Source organism: Sceloporus undulatus, chromosome 1 (genome assembly GCF_019175285.1).
Source record: "Sceloporus undulatus isolate JIND9_A2432 ecotype Alabama chromosome 1, SceUnd_v1.1, whole genome shotgun sequence".
Taxonomy (NCBI): domain Eukaryota; kingdom Metazoa; phylum Chordata; class Lepidosauria; order Squamata; family Phrynosomatidae; genus Sceloporus; species Sceloporus undulatus.
In genome coordinates, this window is record NC_056522.1 from 67,545,516 (window position 1) to 67,558,077 (window position 12,562).

A 12,562-nucleotide genomic window follows, 5' to 3' on the forward strand; every position below is an offset into this window, starting at 1 on the left:
TTGGAGGGTTTGTCGGTGGCACTGGGCGGTTTAGAGCCACGGGCCACATCGGCGGTGGTGGAAGGGGTCCCGGCCGGGACACACACCACGTTGGGGAAGGTGGCTCTTCCCGATCCCACGCTGGAGACACTTGCTCGCGAGGATGCAGCAGGGGGCCCCAGAGGTGGGACAGAAGAGGACCGCGAACCTCTTTCTTGCAGCTTTCCCAGGGCAATCGCCGAAGTAAGCCGGGACTCACGGTTTTTCCGGGCCTGGGAAGAGAGGGATCTGCAGAGTGCGCAGGCCTTTGGGTCGTGGCTCGGACCAAGGCAGAGCAGGCAGGTGGAGTGCGGGTCCTGAACGGGCATCTTGCCCTTGCAAATGTCGCACTTCTTAAAAGCGGCAGGCATCTCAAAGTCGAAGGAGTCCGAAGGTCCGAAGTTACCAGGGGCGGGAGACAAAGAATGGTCAGAAAAACAGTCCGAAGTCAAAAACGAAAGTGATTCCAAGCAAATCAAGCAAGCGAAGGTTCCTCTGAAGCAGCTAGCGCGGCGGAAAAAAGGAACTGGGGAAAGAGCGGGAAGGCAGGGGCCTTATAACGGGTGGGCGGAGTTACCGCCAAAAAGTTGCAATTTGTGCAGAGTGAGCTCTGCACAGTGATTCCAGTAGGTTCCGAGCAGCACTGCGCAGGCGCAGTGAAACCCATTTGTATGATTCGCAGAGACCACGAAGAAGAATGCCTTCTTGTTAGTATGCCTAAATTTTTATATTTCTAGTTGGGCAATTTGGTTCTGTAAAGTTTTAAAGTATATTTTACACTTGCAAAGCAGGATAAAATTAAATTAATCTTTATGCCCAGATGGGACTTGAATATGAAAGCTCCTGATTCTTTTACTCTCTGGATACTCCTTCACAAAAATGTCGAGACTGGTGTGACTACACGCAAGTGGTCGAAGCACTATGGACTTTTCAAGTGCTGTTGAGAGGCTTCGTCTCCTATGGCTGCAGGATGTCGCTGTCTCAAAAGGGCACCCACTTAGCCGTTATTTTGATTAAGGCGGCTGTCACATTGCAGAATGAATGCAGTTTCACACCACTTTAACTGCCATGACTCAGTGCAATGGAATCCTGGGGTTTTAAATTTGTTGTGGCCCCAGAGCTCTCTGACAGAGAAGGCTAAATAACTCATGAAACTACAAATCCCACAGCTCCTGTCAGAATGGGTGCCTCCTTTCCTCCTTTATTTAGGATACTTCTGTATACCCTAAAAAACTGACCTAAAAGGGCTGCAGTAGGAGGATAAGGAGAAGCAAGTACCAGTCCTGCAAGCTCAGAATAAATAGTAATTAATATTAATGATAACATTATCTACATTTCTCATGCAAAACATGCAGCCTAGTGGCTTGGTTTGCATAGTATAGTCAAAAACATTCATGTAACAAAGTTGGGAAATGGCATTGCTAAAGATTTTTTGAAGGCAGGTTGAATGAATATTGAGAGCTAGCATGCATAGTGGTCTACATGTTGGACTATGACTCTGGAGATCAGGGTTCGATTCCCAGATCGGCTATGAAACCCACTGGGTGACCTTGGACAAGTCATATGCAGTCAGCCTCAGTAGACAGCGATGGCAAACCTCCTATGAACAAATCTTGCCAAGAAAACCCCATGATAGGTTCAGGGTCACCATAAGTCAGAAATGACCTGAAGGCACACACAACAACAGAAATCAACAACCAACATCTTTATGGTTTGAAAAGCAGACTTTATTTAGTAGGCACATTTGAATTGTACTGGACCATAAAGCTTTTATTAGCATTTGTGAATATTTCAGTTTACTTGCACTGAATGGTGTTTCCTGTGCTTATTAGGTTTCAAGTAAAACAAACAAACAAAAAAAGATTTCTATAGTAGTGGTGGAGAATTGTGGCTGTCCCTGATTTTTTTTAGATTACAATTCCTATAATCCCTCATTGGCTGACTGGCTGTGGCTGATATGAGTTGTAGGCCAAAAAAAATGAGATCAGCAAATATCTACCCTTGTTCTAATGGCTGTTGACATGAACACTGTTAACCATAAACTAGCATCCAGTATTTAGAACTATATTTTAAAAAATGAAAGTTTGGTATTAAACTCTTTAACATAGACACAGAGCTTTCTTAAAATACCCTGTCAATTTTGTGCCCTTTCAGCTGCCATGTCAAAAACCAGGTAGTGCTGCTTTCAAGGCTAAGTTTAAAATTTACCATTGGGTTTTTGTTTTGTTCTTTGCAATAAACTCCTGAAGATCTATGACTTTATGAAAATAAAAAGCCCAAATAAATTTCACATTAATAAACCAGTAAAACTGTGCTTAATAGTTTTGAGTTGGCTTGATTCATTTTCTTCTTCCTCTTGTATATTCAGCTCCACCTGTAGAAGCACACCAAAGCCAATATCCATAGATGAAAGCATTACCATGGCATGAAAGCAAAAAGGAAACACCTGGAGGGAGACTCCGGAAGACTTGCGTAAAGCATGAAGATATCTTAAAGAAAATATTTCATAAATATTAAAGCTATGTAGGGTGACAATTTCAAAAGGGTTAGGTTTTTCCTTTTTCCTGAGGCTTCCTAAACTGACAATGAGAGAAAAATTTCCTATATGTTTGGTTTTTCTTAAAAATAACATCAACCAGACACTGCTGAGCCAATGTAGCCTTGTAGCTGTATAAAACTGACAAAGCTAATACAAACAACATAAAACCCCATCAGTGCTGCACATCTTATATGGCACAGTTCAGGGGTGGGGAACATGTGGCCCTTCCAGTGTTGTCCAATTGCAATTCTACTAAACCTCAGTTCAGCTAAGCCTGTTGCTTCTTAAGCTATCTGATTTGGGATACAGGCATCCCCCCCCCCCCAGTGTGCCAGGGCCAGGTGCTGTATTTGTGCCCATTGGCAAAAATTGTTTCTTTCTTTCCTGGAAGCAAATCATTAATGGATTGGCACCAGTCCACCAACCACCACTTTGACTTGCATTGCCCTTCCAACAGTAAGGAGAACTGTAGCCCACATATTCCCCATCTCTGGTACAGTTACTTGCTGAATGTACCCGCTAAACTTGATAAATTTATTTCAGTTAACTCACTAAACTTTTCAAGGAACAAACTGTAATGTTTTATGTATGATTTTTTAAAAACTTTAACTGCCCACAGTGACTATAGTTCAAGGGTGGGCATTGTGTGGCCCTCCAAAAGTTGTATTACTGTTACCATCATTCCTCAACTTTAGTTGTACTGGCTAAGGTTGCTGGGAGTTGCAATTCAACAGCATTTCAAGGGCCACACAATTCCCAACCCTACCATAGCTGGTTACAGGTCACTTTCACCATACAACGCAGAGGAAAATGAGGTATAATCCAGAGCTCCGGAAACAGCCCCTGGTCCTTTGTAGGCTGGCATTCTCTTGATGCAGTACTGCGCTTGTTCAGGTGGCAGTTCTCGAAGCAACTCTTCAGCAAGAATATAAGGCTGCAAAAGGCATAGATAGAGGATCTTGTATAATTTTTCACAGTCAGAACAAGTTATGAAATACATTTTATGCTGGCAATACTATGGGATTTGGCAAAATCTTGGATATGGCACACATGACAAGGAATCTCATATGCCACAAATCAGCCTCTCTCAACATGGTCTATGCATAATACAACACCTGAAGAGCAACAGTTTGGGGAAGGCTATTAAAGAGTATAAAGCACTTGAGGGCAAAAAAATGTATAAAGAATATTATCCTGCAACAAGGCGATTCTGACATAGCTTACTACTGTACCTGAACAGTCAGACTTGCAAAGGAAGCTCTTGTTTATCTCCCAATGAGCAAGCAGCAAACAGAATAAGCTAATCTGCAAAATGCAGAAGTGGAAAAGCTTGCCCTGTGATAATCAAATGCCTCTTATCACCTTAGCAAGCATCACTGTTAAATGTGAAACTGATAGTTTCATCCAATATGAAACTGAGTTTGGTAGCTTTTCCTACTTGACCAGATTTGTACATCCCCCCCCCCACCATAATTTCCCCCCCTGACACTCCCAGAATGTAGCTTTTGCTAAACACTCTGAATTCTTTAAGGGGAGAAGGGATGGATAACACATCAAACAGCTGTGTTGTTAGGGGTTTTTCTTCCATTACACCAGTGGTTCCCAACTTGTGGGTCGGGACCCCTTTGGGGGTCGAATGACCCTTTCATGGGGGTCGCCTAAGACCATTCGAAAACACCTATTTAATTACAGTTATGAAGTAGCAACGAAAATAATTTCATGGGTTTGGGTCACCACAACATGAGGAACTGTATTAAAGGGTCGCGGCATTAGGAAGGTTGGGAACCACTGCATTACACCCTCTCTAGTATTTAAAGTGTCAAATCTGGAACACAATTTATGCAGATATGCTCTAAGAATCCCTCATCTTTAACTGAAACAAAAGTACAAACTTTGTTTTTTAAACAGAATTTTAGTTTAATTGTGCTTTAACTTTTGTATCAACACTACTTTAACAGTGCTGATTTTAAAATGTTGTACACTGCTTTGGATCCTGTGTCGGAAGAAAGATGGGATGTAAATAAAATAGTAAGTGCCCAGTCCACCAAATTATAAAGAGTAGCATGAACACATATGGACCATTCTGCTAAATGGAAAGAAATTGGAGAATGCAGGAATGATAGCAAGATGTCTTCATTCAGTATAGCTCCTAGTCCCTGTATACTTGAATTTCATCAATGATTAAATCTTTCCCATTTGTTGAATTCAATCCTGGACCTATTTCTAGATCCCTCTCCCAAGCTTTTTTTTTTAACCTATCCACCCATGATTTTTCAGTGATAACTCTGTAATACAAATTAGTCTTATGATTAGAAAATTTCAGTTCAATAGTACAGGTACACTCTTTATTCCAACTGCAGAATTTGTACTATTTAGGTCAAGTTTAGAGTTGCCTACCTGGTTTAACAAAACTGCCCAGTTGTTATCTTTTATCTAAAACATCTTAACTTTTTGGCTTCTAACCAAGGCTACAATATTTTGCTCAATTTTTCTAGCACTTGGTTACTTTGCTGCCTTGAAGAAATAGAATTTGTAAGCAGAGACAAGGAAGAGGGAAAATCCCATTACAATATACAATATACTAACCTTATCTGAAGCAAGGATCCTGAAAGAAGCAATAACTTGTTCAGCAGTGTCAGTATCTGCCGTTTCTCTGGTCATGAAATCAATAAAAGATTGGAAGGAGACAGTTCCTTGGCCATTGGGGTCAACTAAGGACATGATTCGGGCAAACTCTGCCTCACCCTTGGACACAATTCAGAGACAATCATGAAACTTACAGTAGAAGAAGCACAAGAAAGAATTAGATAAGCAAATGCATAGCCTCACAGTTTACCCTTTAAAGTATGCAGTTTACTGAGTATCAGATTTGCCATTATTCTTGTTGTTGTGTTGTTATTTTTTAGTAAGGAATTACCTGTATTTTACACCCATGGACCACAATATTGAAAACCGGTAAGCATGTGACAGACTGCTAAAATTAAATGCTTAAATAGATTGTAGCCATAAGGTGTGGCACAAATGCCAAAGCTAAAATGGGCTTGGCCAAGGAAACTCACTGGGTAACCTTGAGAAAGTTACACTGCTTCAGCCTCAGAGGATGGCAATGGTAAATCCCCTCTGAAGAAATTTGCCAAGGGTAGCCACAAGTTGGAAATGACTTGACAACACACAACAACAACAACAACAACAAAGTAATACATCGTTAAATAAAATTTAATAAACCCTCTAGGTTTTCTCTTAAAGTCATCCAAAATATAAATATAATAAAACCTGCACTTATATCTCCTAATGGATGCACAAAATATTTCAGAACTCATGCGTATGGATAAACAGCTGTTTGTAAAGGGCAACAGCAGTGAATAAATCTGCACTCCTATTGACTCCTGAATGCACATTATACATTAAGATTTTGAGTAATTTAATTTTTTCATGCCATTGTGAGCACAGAAAATATAGTCTGGTTTTGGAAAACAAGCAAGGAAGGATCTGGTTAGTAATTAGGTATGAGACCACATGAATACCAGGAATCTCCAGACCAGGCTAGGAAAATCCTGTTTGAAAACCCAGAAAGCCATTGCCAGCCTGAAATTAAAGTGCTGGGCTAGGAAGACCAGTTATCCAACTCAGGAGAAAGCAGCTTCCTGTTTTCCTATGACCACTTCAGTTCTTAAACAGCACCCACAGTTTTAAAAGCAACACTGGAGATTCTGCCAGAGCATATGTAAAATACTGTTATCTATACATTATAGAAAGCTATAGGAAATTAACAACATTGTAAGATTCATACCAAATCATAGCCCATTGAAATTAAGCACGCTCTGAAATCATCATGGTCCATAAGCCCATTCTTCTTCTGTTAATGGGGGGAAATACGTGGAATGTAGCAAAGAAGGTTTCAGGCATCAGGGGGAAGCCAATACAATTTCCACAAAGATAAGAAAAGTCCATCATCAGATGCACGACACATAAGATATTCATTCAAGGTCAGTTCCAAGGAGATCCACCAGTTTAAGGGAAGAAGAAGAAGAAGCTTATAATAAAAGACATGTCCCAAGAAATTAAGCCATAATAGGGCCAATTACAAAACAGCAAATAAAGAAGAAAAACAAAATTCCTTCACATAGCCTAGTTTGGTGTAAGATAATTTAAGTTTTTTAAAAAAAATCTGGCATTTTAATAAAGATGAAGAAATGTAGCGATATAATATATTGATATGTACATGAGATACTGTGAACATGTCCCAAGCTGTCTGAACTTGTTAAGCTGAAAGTACTCATTTATATGGCACAGAGCAATCCATTGCAATTGTTTTTTAATGCAGGGAAGCAGGAAGAGTAGGACTGACCCTTCTGGTTGGTATCCAATCATGCCACTGTGGTACAACAAACCTCATGGTGCCAGAAATGGCACATTTTCTGAGTTAACACAAGGTTGCTAACAAGATCAGTCAAGCTTTTACTGCTCAAGCTCTTGTGCAGAAGTTGCACAAGTGATTGCACAACTGCTTCCCAAACCAGTTGCACAATGGCTGTATGCAGATGTATAACCCAGTACAACTTCACAAGCAGGGATTTTCATTTCAACAGCATCAAGCTGAGTGTAGTATAGTAGTCCCATGGTATCTCTTGGGATTTGGTTCCAGGACCCCCCGTGGATACCAAAATCCACAGATACTCAGGTCCCATTAAATACAATGCCAGAGTAAAATGGCACCCTTTATATAAAATGGCAAAACAAGGTTTGCTTTTGGGAATTTATATATTTTAAAAATATTTCAAGTTTTGAACCCATGCATAAAAAATCCATGCATATGGAGGGCTTACTATGCATTTTATTTTGTTTTTGTAAAGCACCCTGAAGCCTTGCTGAAGGTGGCATATAATTGTTCTAAATAATAAATTAAAAACATCAACTAACAGCTCAGATCCAACTTAAAAAGGAAAGGCTGCCAGCAAGGCTAATTTTATTAACTATGGCCCCATACAGACAGGCCAAAATAAAGCTGCTTTGGGTCACTTTGGAGGTATGCTGTTTCAATGATGCATACGTCCTAAGAGTCCAGAAGCTGTGCCAAAGCTGCGCTCTAGTCCTTAGGACTGGATCGTGGCTTTGGCACAGCTTCAAGACTCTTAGTACACATGCATCATTGAAACAGCATACCTCCAAAGTGACCCGAAGCAGCCTTATTTTGGCCTGTCTGTACGGGGCCATATGTGTGCTTTGATAAAACAAAGGTTGGGAGGATTTCATCATATAAACCACTTTTACAGGCACAGGTGAAGGTATCTATCATGGTTGAAAGGCACAGAAAAGAACACTATTTGTGGATAACAAAAGAACAAACCAGTAATCCCTAAATGCCCATCAGAATCCAAGTATTCTGAATCACATCAAACCACAAGCTGCATGTATTTTGTAAGTCTGCAACTGCTGAGTTGTAGTTATCAAATTATTTGAAAGCAGTAATGCAATTCAACAGCTTCCCTGTGTCTCTAGGTAATTTCTTTCCTACCTTTCCTAAACTACAAGACAAGCTTTATCTTTACTGCAATCCAGTTTGTCACATTCATCCTTAACATCATGTGATGGGGATGGTCCTTGAACTTTTAGTTAAATTAATGGCCAAATGGGAAACAGAAAGACAAATATGGGAGAGGGGGATTGTGTCCTGTGGCTTTCCGTTGCCAACATAATAACCCACTCAAACAGTGCAGGCATTGAAGTTGTGATGCACTTCGTGTCAGAAATAATATATTTGATAGGTGCTCATGACATCCAAACCACATCCCAAGACACATCTACAAACTCATGATACTTCATTACTCTGAAGCTTCTTTTGAGGGGGAAGATTATATTTTGCAGATACAAATAACTGAATGATCCATGACCATATTAACAACATTGCCTTTAAGGAAGATGTATGGATTTCCCACAACTAATTACTAACATAAGCACATGTACTGTCAGAATAAATAATGATGAGGAAAAGGTTTCTGCTGCTCTGCTCCTTCTCTCTCTTTCACACATCTATTGCCAAGCACTCTCATGTGGAATGATCCCTGGAAAATCAGATCAAAAACATTAATAATTATCTCTGCTGGATTTAAGCATTTAAATCTTTTTTAAAAATCAGGCTGAGTCTCAATTCAATGTATTTATACTGACTGTTCATCAGTGTATTAAATGCTGTTTTCTTTTATTTTTCTGCACAAGTTTTTTCTGCATCATCTCTTCAAAAGCACTCTTAGAATCATTAGATTTGATTAATTTGTTTTCAAGCTGTTTCTAAACAAGAAGGGAAACATACCTAGGGGCATTTTTTGGTATGATATACATACAGCAAGAATGCTACAGAAGTATGTGTCAGAAACACAATCATATTTTAAATGGAAATGGTATCAGCAAGCCATCTGAAACTGAGTAAGTGCTGCAAGAGAATTATTAAGAAGGTGGTGGAAGGTTTTTAACTGTTCAGGGTGCTGGCAAGGGATGTAAGATTGTGGTATATATATAAGAATGTTCACAAGAAAGATATTTCAACTAACTGGAGAATTTGACATTAGAAACAATATTTGTACTAATAGAATGCCTGATAGTTGCCACAAGATTGGAGGTTGAGGTATGAGACATGGAAAGTTAACAAGGCTTTTCAGTCATTTATCTCAATACAGTTGGCACTTGGTACCTGCAGGGGATCTGTTCCGGACCCCACCCCCCACAGATATCAAAATCCGCAGATAGTCAAGTTCCCTTGTTCCCAATGGCAGTATGTGCATGAGGCTGCACTGCCATTAGAGACAAAGGGATGGGGGGGGGCAATACAGGATCCCAGCAGGCTGACAGGAGGGCAGTGGCAACCGCAGGGGGAAAGCCGCAACCTCTCCGGACCCCCATTCCCCACAAATCATATGGCCAACACTTGCCTACTGCTCCTCACTCTCCAGGGGATGAGACCTCCTGGGTCTCCCTCCCAGCAGAGGGTTCCTTGAAATGGAGGAAGGAAGGATGGCAGCCTTCTCCGCCACCTTCACTGCCTCCCTGTTTTAAACATTCAAATGAGTATCAGAAAGCAAGGAGGCCAGCCTTGGTGTAAGAGATCGCCCTTGCCAGGAGCCCTCTGCTGGGAAGAGAACCCAGGAGGTCGCAGCCGCCAGAGGGAGAGGAGCAGCAGGCAAGTGGCTTCCAGGGTGCACTGTCACTCGGAGGAGAACAGAGAGGTTGCAGCTTTCCCCCCTGCACTTGCCACTGCCCTCAGCATGAAAAACATTGGCTGGAATTCACTATTGCAATTATGAGTAACATAGAGTTACAGACTGTAACTGATTTATATTCATGATCCTACATATCCAGTAGTGTAGGGAATATGTAGATACTGTTCTGGGTCCCCTTCTGTTTTCTCTCTACACACTGTCCTTAGGTAAACTCATTAGCTCTGTTGGTTTTTCCTACCATTTGTATGCCGATGACACCCAGCTGTATTTTTCCACCCCTGACCTTTCTCAAAGGCTTGAACAGCAAGTCTCGTCTTGTCTCACAGCTGTCTCGCAGTGGATGTGCCATTGGTGCTTGAAGCTCAACATGTCCAAGACAGAGCTTCTTGTCTTTCCTCCTAAGTCCGCCCTTCAACACTCCTTTTCTATCTCTGTTGACAACATTTCTATTCAACCAGTCCAGCAAGCCCGCTCTACAAACTGCTTGGAAATAATGTGTTACAAGTAACATTGTTACTTGCAATATGTTAATGTTCTTAGTAACAAAGGGGGGACAAAGTTCTATTTCAAAAGTATGAATGGGCATGAAGTTACATACTTTGGTATAAGAAGTAATGGTTTCTGGCAACTTCTGAAAGTTTTCAGGACATTTTAAGATCTATTTTATAGGAACATCCAATTTTTTCTGCTACAGCATTGTATCAATTCCAGAGTTTTCTGTTATTCTCTTATCAATCTTAAGGCTTTTTAAAGTAACCAAAAATAATATCTACATGGAATTAACAACACTATTAATTATTTAAACTGTATCATGAGTAACTACTGTTTCAAACATTCAAATGAGTATCAGGGACAAATTAGTTTTAAAAAGGAGTATTCCAAGCCCTGCCTCAATGGCACATGGAAAACACCTTTCACATAATCACTAAATGCACATATTAGTGGAAGTACAAGACTGAGCAGAGCAATGATGGAGCTCCATGCTACATTCTTCGGACATGTAATGGGGTTTGAATGAACCTCTTTTGTTAAAGGAATGTGTATGACTGAGATTCAAAAGGAGAAAGAATTTGAATGCTGCAAGAAAGAGATAGAAATAATGTCAAGACAAGGTGAAAGTGACTCCTGGAATGTTTTGCTTTCAAAGAAAAACAGAAATGGAGAAATAGTAAGAAAATGGGGTTGATCAGGAATGAGACATTTCAAATATATTAGCTAGAGAAGTGGGTGTGACTAGCTCTTGGAAATACATAACAAAAATAAATGAAACTTTACTGTCTATTCCTGTCTGTTAAAAATAAACTTGTCTATAAAAGTCTGTCTGAGTTTAAATGTGTAAAACAGTAGAAGAATGTACAAATGCTTTTTATAGCATAGAAAGTCTGGTTTAAAACAAAACAAAACAGTATACCGTACCCTGTCAAAGTGATTAAATGATGCTCTGAATTCATTCATTTGCTGCTGGGTGATTCCTTTGGCGTCTCTTGTAAGGATCTGATTCTCGACTTCATTGATTGTTCGGGCAACTGTGGTCAGTAACAGCTCCCATCCAACCCGGATATGCTGTCACACAGAAAACAGAAATGCTTTAAATATAAGATTAATAGAGAACCAAAGACTGAAAGATGTGCTGAGATTATTGTCCAGTACACCTGTCAGGATATATACAGTATACGCTAAGTGCATTATTGCAGAAGATAGCCAAGTAAAATAACTCAGATGAAATATACCTATTTATATCCATATGTTCTGGGTGTCCTCATTGCTCATTTTGGTGCAAGCAAGAACTGCATTTTGGGCAAGGTTTAGAGAATTATATTTATGAGCACCTGGTATTGCTCATAAATGTTGCCAAAAACCTATAGCCAGGACAGTTCACAATTTCAACTTATTTCAGGATGAAGACTAAGCTGAAAGTAGATACAGGAGGGCTGTAACAGGCAACTGTAGGATAGCAGGTTTGGCTGGGTGGATTTTAAAAAATATATATGCAGGAGTTAAATTCTTAGATTATGCAATGTACAGTGGTGCCTCGGGATACGAAATGATCGGGTTACGAAATTTCCGGGATACGAAAAAGTTGGATTGGAAAAAACTTTCGGGTTACAAAATATTTTTCGGGTTACGAAATTCATTTCGGCGCGAAATTCAAATGCTGCAAAGTGCAGCTATAGGCTTTCCAGTGCTAACGGAAAGCCTTTTCGGGTTACGAAATTTTCGGGTTACGAAAGGAATGGCGGAACGAATTAATTTCGTAACCCGAGGCACCACTGTACTGTATAGGTCTAGAAATTTTAGTCAAAAAATTGACCTGAAAAACTGGAGTCAACTTATCCATGGGTCAATGTTAGAACTGTACTTTAACTCTTATTTTTAAAAAGGAATCATCCCCTGGTGAAAGGAAAAAGCATAATTTGTCCTGGAAGCACTGACACACCTCTACTCATCCATCCAGCCTTTAGTATGAACACAAACAGCTATGCTTGCTGGAATTTTCTAAATTTTTGGCATTGTTTTGCTTTGCTTTATCCTTTAGATCCTCTGTTATGTGGCCCCAAATTTTACTCTCAACTTATCCATGGGTCATACCAAAATCCATAATTTTAGCCCCAAAACCTGCCCTCGACTTATACATGAGGTTGACTTATAGTCAAGTATATACAGTAATTGGGAAGTTATTAAGTGAGTGACATTAACAAAATAGCACAGTAACCAAAGCCAGTCATAAGAGTGTATAAATTGAAGTTAAGCCGCTCTGATAGCCTTTTGGCTGAAGAGCCGGGTATAAGTA

General features: G+C 40.1%; 1 protein-coding gene across 2 annotated transcripts in view; it reads right to left on the minus strand.

Annotated features, from left to right (window-relative positions):
• Positions 1-1,723: 1,723 nt before the first annotated feature.
• Positions 1,724-12,562, minus strand: part of ACTN2 (actinin alpha 2) — an 82,173-nt gene continuing 71,334 nt past the window's right edge. For both annotated transcript variants that reach the window (XM_042441899.1, XM_042441907.1), the window contains 4 exons: positions 11,188-11,334; positions 6,348-6,413; positions 5,144-5,302; positions 1,724-3,491 (listed from right to left, as the gene is read on the minus strand). In XM_042441899.1, coding sequence (XP_042297833.1) covers positions 3,333-3,491; positions 5,144-5,302; positions 6,348-6,413; positions 11,188-11,334 — 531 coding nt within the window. In that variant the 3' untranslated portion in view covers positions 1,724-3,332. The remainder of the gene's footprint in view (positions 3,492-5,143; positions 5,303-6,347; positions 6,414-11,187; positions 11,335-12,562) is intronic.